The 8259-nt window shown below is 40.1% G+C and overlaps 1 protein-coding gene across 2 annotated transcripts; it reads left to right on the top strand.

Annotated features, from left to right (window-relative positions):
* Nucleotides 1–976: 976 nt before the first annotated feature.
* On the top strand, nt 977–8259 carry LOC144056975 (adenosine receptor A1-like). 2 transcript variants are annotated; one of them, XM_077574147.1, is made up of 3 exons: nt 977–1568; nt 3560–3854; nt 6567–8259. In XM_077574147.1, exons 1-3 carry the CDS (start codon nt 1234–1236, stop codon nt 6957–6959), a joined length of 1023 nt encoding a protein of 340 aa, XP_077430273.1. In that variant the 5' UTR covers nt 977–1233; the 3' UTR covers nt 6960–8259. The 2 variants fall into 2 exon arrangements, with proteins under 2 accessions (XP_077430273.1, XP_077430274.1); XM_077574148.1 differs by having other exon boundaries at nt 7012–8259.

Raw genomic sequence — 8259 nt, forward strand, 5'->3', positions numbered from 1 at the left:
TGTGTTCATGCCATGCGGTATAGGAAGTACCTGGATAAAACCTACATGCAAAAAAAGTGATAGGCTAGGATATGCATAATCCACAGTCCACACAATAGGGCCAGGGTCGAGATTCAAACGTTGAACCTACTGTGAGGCAGACATTCGAACCACTTCTATGCCCTGCAGTGGAATAACAACCCCTTCAGACCCATATAGATGGTTACAGTGGACATGACATATTCGCGTGCCTAAACCAATAAAATTTATAATTTGGATGATGTCAACACTTTTGGTTCATGATTGGATCTTACCTTACCAATCACAATCACAAGTTGATTTGCATAATATTCATGTAAAAATGTTACATATATAAGCTTGGTAAGTTTACAACACGTTACAGCCATATTATCATGGTGTCCACTATAACAACTAAAGACCCCCCCCCCCCAAAAAAAAAAAAAATCCATGTTGCTCTTATGTGGGAAAGGAGTCAAAATCAGCATAAATAAATGAATAAATAAATAAAAACATTAAAAAATATATATAATAATAATAAATAAATAAAATAAAATAAAATAAAATAAAATAAAATAAAATAAAATAAAATAAAATAAAATAAAATACATGTTGCTCTTATGTGGGAAAGGAGTCTTAATCAGCATAAATAAATAAATAAATGAATGAATAAATAAATAAATTTTGCCCAGCAGAAAATCCATGCATGACCTCAATGTAACGTGACTTTTTGTGAAAACAATAGGCCTAACTCAGTTTGTTAAATCCCAGTAGACTCTACAATCAATGAGACGTGATAATATCACATCAGACTAATACAAACGTCTGCTCGATAAACTCTATGTCTAAATGACTCACGTTTACGCAGAAACTGTGAGCAACTGTAAAAGCGCGTGTACTTTATTGCGCTTTATCTGCGGGGCAGAATGCAAGATTTCAAGTCAACCGTTGTGAAAGGAGCTTTTGTGACTCATTCAGTATCCACTGGGGCTGCGGGAAGCACTCTCCCATTCTCCTCCATCACCGCCTCCCAGCATGCGCGGAGCAAGTTTCTCGTGCGGTGCGCAGCTCCGCGTCCCGCAAAAGAAGACACTAGATTAATTGAAACCGGACCACCTCGGAGGGACCAAGGATTCTGGGAGTCTACTTAAGTGAGTCGGGGGTGTGTTCCAAGCGCAGGAGTGTTCCAGCTGCTCCCCCTCCGAGCGCGCACTCCTACCGACAGTCTCCCCGACTATGTCTTGGCCTTGGCCATTGGTTGCGTACACCGGCATGGAGGTGCTCATCGCCGTCTCGTCGGTCGTCGGCAACGTGATGGTGGTGTGGGCCGTGCGCATCAACCGCTCGCTACGGGACACCACGTTTTGTTTCATCGTCTCGTTGGCCTTGGCTGACATTGCGGTCGGGGCTCTCGTCATCCCCCTCGCCATCACCATGAGCATGGGACTGGAGACTCACTTCTACAGCTGTCTGTCGGTCGCTTGTACCGTGCTCGTCCTCACGCAAAGTTCCATCCTGGCCCTTTTGGCCATCGCCATCGACCGCTACCTGAGGGTCAAAATACCCATGAGGTAGGTAAGACTGCACTTTTGAGATAGCGTATCCTTGTCACTGAGCGGCAGACTCCTTTGTGTCTGATAAGCTCCGATCACCATGTTATTTAATTTCCATTTCACCGTGTAGTAAGAGAACATGGGAGGTTACTTGCATCATGTGGTTTGTCATTTCAGCGCCATCTCTACGTCAATGTCATTGATTGAACCCGAATACAAAATTTATACCGAAACTCCTCAAACAACTTTTAAAAATGTAAGTGAAATTGAAAAACGCACCACAGGTTAAAGAGGAGTGCAGAGTACAGGCATTAGTTGATACCTTTCTTCTGTCCATTATTTGTTTGGAAATGATCAATATTTATATTTTTAGGTCACTGTGGGTGTACACTGAAAAAACTGGGCTTAAAAACAAGAATGTAATAAGGAATATATCACTTAATTTAACAAAATGATCATAACGCAGGTACTGTATATTGTAAATATATATACAGTATGTAAACATACAGTAGCTATAGCCCCACTACTGCCCCCACCATGTGGAACTGAACCCCAAATGTCCTATAACCGGACATACATGCATACATATATTCTTTATCAGCTAATGTTTTCTTAAAACTACAAATTATTATTGTAAATATATATATATATAAATTCGTTTTTGCAGTGTAGTTGTTCTCTCATCTGACAGACAGCGTAAGTGATAGTATGAATCATAATGTGAGTGTAAATGATTGTTCGTCTCTACATGTGCCCCTCTGACTGACTGGCGACCAGTCCAGGGTTTCGCTGCCTTAAATCCACTGGTCATTATGACCCTGAACCTAAGCAGTATAGAAAGGAGATGGATGGATGGATATATTTCTTTAAAAAAAAAAATCCCTTATAGATGATGATCGCCAGTATACTATGGCACATCATAATGGGGCAGGTGGTAGCATGCCTGCCTCACCGTCAGGCGATCTGGGTTTCAATCACTCTTCTAAAATAGTGTGAAGGAAATCCAAAACGTCTATTGCATTGCAATGCGGCTTTCTTATAAAATGTTGCCATCCAGTCCCAAAAAAAAAGTTTTCCATTGTGACATCAGGGCTGGAATACTCACTCTGACAAAGGATGCATGATTGGTCAATAGGCTCATGCTGGCTGCTTGGTGGCTTGCATAATTTTTCAAACTGGCAAACAGCGCACACAAATGCAACAGTGGACGCGATTCTCATGACTTTGAATGAGAAGGATTTGAAATGTTGTCTTATCTGAATATTTCTTATTGCTGGGGGACTTTTTCATGCAGCATTTCCAGTGGACAAAAAAAGTCTACACACCCCTGTTCCAATGTCAGGTTTTTGTGATAAAAAAAAAAAAAAGATAAACAATTTCAAAACTATTTTCCACTATTAATGTGAGCTATAACCCTTATATAACTCAACTGGAAAATATTTTTGAAATGGCAAATATAAATAAACCACTGAGATAATACGATTGCACAAGAATGTTCGACTCTAATAACTGCGGATGTGGCTGTATTCAAACTTCACCAATCACATTCAAACTCGTGTTAGGTGGGACTCAGCACACACCTGCCACCATTTTAAGCTCCTCTGAGTAAACTTAACATTACCAAGAACTGTAGTTCCCTCCAAAATGGATTATAAAAAGAAAAAGAGGAGAAGAAGTCTGGTCAGTGTGGTTGCCAATGATTTTTCTGATTTGTGGAAATACTAATATGTTTGTTTATTATTATTATATTTTTGATCGTTATAAATGCATGAATTTAAAGCATTGTGACCGGATGTATCAAATATGACACAAATCAAAAGTCATATGTGGAAGTTGATTTTCACATTTTTGTTTGTTTGTTTGTTCAAAAGGGCCAATAAATACTCTATTTACAAAGAATCTGAATTTTCTCCCATATATTTCATGGTTCAGGCTTTATAGGGTTAAGGACAACAATTAACATACTGTAACTTACAGTACAATTTTGCCCTTCTCTCTTGTAACCACAGCTACAAACGAGTGGTGACCCCTCAGCGAGCCGGCTGGGCCGTGTTGCTGTGTTGGCTGGTGTCCCTCTTGGTGGGCCTCACACCTATGTTTGGATGGAATAACTTGCAGAGTCTCCGTGACAATGGCTCGCTTGTCAGCGACGACCTGGTGGTGAAGTGCCAATTTGAGATGGTCATCAGCATGGATTACATGGTCTACTTCAACTTCTTCGGCTGGGTGCTGCCGCCTCTACTCCTCATGCTCGTCATCTACGTGGAGATTTTCTACATGATTCATAAGCAGCTCAATAAGAAGGTGAGAACATATTTTCAATTGAACAGCAGCCGAATCTCATCGCCACATTCGGAACCAAAACGAGAGCAAACTGTGCAGTTACTTGAGGATCAATAATGTGATATGCTCGTAAACTGGACCTTGATACAAAGCATAAAGTGGAAGAAACTATTTTTGCTTCACAGTGTTTTGAAGATAAATTGTTATTTTAGTCCTAAATAACTGTTTACAGGGCAGCACGGTGGCTGACTGGTTAGCACGTCCGCCTCCCAGTGCAGAGGACGTGAGATCGAGTCCGGGCTTCGGCCTTCCTGGGTGGAGTTTGCATGTTCTCCCCGTGCTTGCGTGGGTTTTCACCGGGTACTCCGGTTTCCTCCCACATTCCAAAAACATGCATGGCAGGTTAATTGAACACTCCAAATTGTCCCTAGGTGTGAATGTGAGTGTGGTTGTTCGTCTCTGTGTGCCCTGCGATTGGCTGGCAACCAGTTCAGGGTGTACCCCGCCTACTGCCCGAAGCCAGCTGGGATAGGCTCCAGCACCCCCGCGACCCTAGTGAGGAAAAGCGGCCAAGAAAATGGATGGATGGATGGATAACTGTTTACATAATTTATATATTTGCAGCTCTACAGTATATTAATTAATGTAAAATGTCGTGAATAATGTGTACTCTCCCCCCCCCCCCAAAAAAAAAAAAAATCACAAATCGATGGGGCGCATTGCATTATGCACGGGAGTTAATATGAACATTTTCAATTAGGCAGGGTTGTAAAAAAACAAAAAACAGCAAGTACTGTTCTCACTTACTTCCTGTAGTTGACTTGAGGTGCATTCACAGACCACTCACACAGTAGTAAATCTCAACATCCATATAGACACTCTTTAAATGCACCTAATAGCACATGGGCTATGTGGAAACATTTTATAATTTCTTTGACACACCAAATAATAATAATGCACACCAGCAAAACGGAGAACCATATTAATAGGTAAGTAACGGTAACGGCAATAGTTTGATGTTGCGATATTAAAATTGCACACAATATCGTTGTCATTTCACGATATTAAAAGCAGCACATCTGTTAAAAAGGTAAGAATGTATTCCATTTGTCCAATTCTAGCACCCTCTGGTGGTGAGTTTATTAGCGCAGTTTAATTTTAACTATGAAGGTTGTGGTCACTGCGGCAGTTATTACTCCTAAAAATCAGTCAAACTAGCAAAAACATTTCAACATCTCCGTAAAACATCCCCATTACTTTTAGCCTGCTTCAGCTGAACACAACATTGTGAACTACATAGACCATGATACTTTGCATTGCTGAGCCAATAGGAGTACACGGCAATGACATGGCAATGCCTATTTCTGCAAAAGTGCTGTTTTTATGTATAATAACAATCATTTTAACAATATCGTGAGTTTTTATGCAGTATTGTGAGCTTTTATATTTCACCAACCTTCCACAATATTGTGATATTTATCGTATTGGGATATTTGGATGTCGTTAAATCTCTACATATTGCACACGGCGGGTACAGAGAAAAAAAAATACTTTTAATGGTTGGTTTTTGGACGACCATCCTTTTGACCATCCATTTTTAGCATATGCCATAAGCTGCTGATCAATGAATGGTGGGTTGCAAATGGCCCCCGGGTTGTAGTTTGAACACCCCTGCATTAAACAGTGTACTGTTTAACATTTCCGCAGATATTTAATTATATCTTTTCGTGGGATAACACTGAAGAAATGACACTTTGACACAATGCAAAGTGGTCAATGTACACAATGTCACATAAAAAATACTGGTAACTTGAAATACAGCCGTTAATAGCTAAATCCTTGTAAACAAAAGTGAGTACACCCCTAACTGAAAATGCGCAAACATGTCAGATCTGCTCCCTATTCACACCAGAGACTTTCTTATGAGTCACCTGATACTGGGTGAGAAAATGGCTACCGGTAACTCTGTTCAATTTGGACATTTTCACTTTTGTTGCCAAGAGTTAAACTGTTAATGGCTGTATTTTAAGTTATTTTGAGAGAACAATATATTTACATTGTTATATAAGCTGTATACTAGGGGTGGGAATCTTTGAATGTCTCACGATTCGATTCTATTCCGAATTTTGGGCCTGTGATTCGATTCACTATAGATTTTCGATTAAGAACGATATATGATTCCAAATGATTTGATCGACAATGATTTTTGCTTCAATTTATAGATGTGCAAGCAATCGTAAGGATCTACTCCGGTCTGACTCGCTAACGCTAATTAGCGCGCTACTCGCGGCACTTTTATCACTCAAAAGAACGGCGCCACACTGCAAAAAGAAACAACTTTTATTGGAATAACTTGATCGTGACTTTTTCCTTCTACTCCCTAATGTGGCTACAACTTAACAGTGTATCAGACCGTGTGGAACCACACTGCCCCTAAGTGGCCAAATCGGGTACAACCTGAACAGCGCTCCAAATAAAGGCACACACAGACAAAGGCAAGGCAGTATCAAATAATTTAAAAAACACACAATTTTGGGACATTTAAAATCGAATCTGAATCATACTAAATAAGAATCGCGATTCTTATGAGAATCGATTTTTTGGCACACCCTTACTGTATACTGACTACTTTTCTTTGTGTCAAAGTGTCATTTCTTCAGTGTTGGTACGCACTTTTTTGAGATAGTGTATACAGAGTCTATATATGCTGACCTTGCGGTCCTTTGTGTGCAGGTAACAGTGAGCCATGCAGACCCGAGTCATTACTTGGGCAGAGAGCTGAAGCTTGCCAAATCCTTGGCTCTTGTTCTTTTACTCTTCGCTGTGAGCTGGCTTCCCCTTCACATCCACAACTGCATCACACTCTTTTGTCCCAAATGCGACAAACCACCGAGCCTCATTTTAATTGCCATCCTCCTAACGCACGGCAACTCTGCTGTCAATCCCATCGTGTACGCTTTCCGCATTAAGAAATTCCGCTCAGCTTTCTGGAAAATTTGGAATCAGTACGTCCTTTGTCGAGATCCAGTTGATCAGCTCTCTCAAAGAGGGAGTCAGAGAATACAGAACATTTCGAGGAGGCTGAGGCACAACGATGATGATGACGACGACGATGATGATGTGTGAACTTTTTGCACTGTAGTAACCATGATTTGGGATTTATTTTTGTTTTTTTAAGCTCACAAGGATTACAATAAGGACCTTATTTAAAGGATGCCCGACGGATGAAATCTACTGAGGATCTATTCCATCCAGGACGCTCCATATGAGGAAAAACTGACAAATCAGACTGACTCAGATGGGAATGTTTTTGTTTATGTCTCGACCGGCACCACAATAAGGTGATGATGTCATATGGGATAAGGGGCTTACTATCAATGTGAATGACTCGGTAAAGATGTTTTGACAAACATAATTTTACATATTTCTTAGTTATTGAGATATGTTGATGTTTTTTCCCACCAAGTGTGGTTAAACGACAAGAATGTGACACTGGCTTCATATGTAAACTGACAAAAATTCTGACGGCAAACCTTTGAGAAGGACGATGATGAAGGAAAGATGTCAAAATGAATATTGCACTTATAGTTTGTCAAGCTTTGTTAAGGTTACAATGACCCGGTTGCTCATCAGTCACACATCACATGCTTTTATCGGTGCGTAGGTGGTGCATGAGCACATGGGAAATAGATTTGTTTATCCAAGCCTGAAACTTCAATTCTTCTCTTAAGATGTATGTCTATTGCTGTGAGAAATATGTCACTGTCTCCACCCATTTTTGTTTAGGAGACTACTATGAATCTGCACTTATCTTTTGTCACCGAGCAGATTGGACTCATCTTGACAAGTGTGAGGTTGTGAGAGAATGTGTGACGGAACACGCGCAGCTGAGCCCAAAATGATTCAAATCCTGGCTTCATTTGGAGGAAAAGTAAATTTGTGGTTTTTGAATGTGTGTCTTATGACCGGAAATGACAGAAAGAAATCGACAGAAGTTTCTAAGTGATTCATATGGCTGACAATTAGTGGGAAAAGGAAATCTTTTGGACCATTGTTAAATATCCTGCTAACTACATAATCTACAACAATTGAGAACATTGGATTCCTTTATTGAGAATGAATTTTCCCCTAATTCTAACCCATGTGCCACTTGCATCATTTCCAGCTAAAATATACCCATTCACTGAATACACAGTAAATTCACTTTAAATCAAAACTTGGCCAGAGTGCGAATCCATTTTGGTGTAACTGTTTATTATTGTATTTGAATGTTATTTATTTGTGGAAACAGTGGTACATATAATGACATCACTATAGCGAATAATAATGGCTTTGTACAAATACCCATTCCCTCGCACCCCTCACAACACTTAAGCTCTATAATACAGTAGTTGCAGTTGAGTAAATAAAAGCCTTGGACACTGAA

This window comes from Vanacampus margaritifer, chromosome 8 (genome assembly GCF_051991255.1).
Source record: "Vanacampus margaritifer isolate UIUO_Vmar chromosome 8, RoL_Vmar_1.0, whole genome shotgun sequence".
Taxonomy (NCBI): domain Eukaryota; kingdom Metazoa; phylum Chordata; class Actinopteri; order Syngnathiformes; family Syngnathidae; genus Vanacampus; species Vanacampus margaritifer.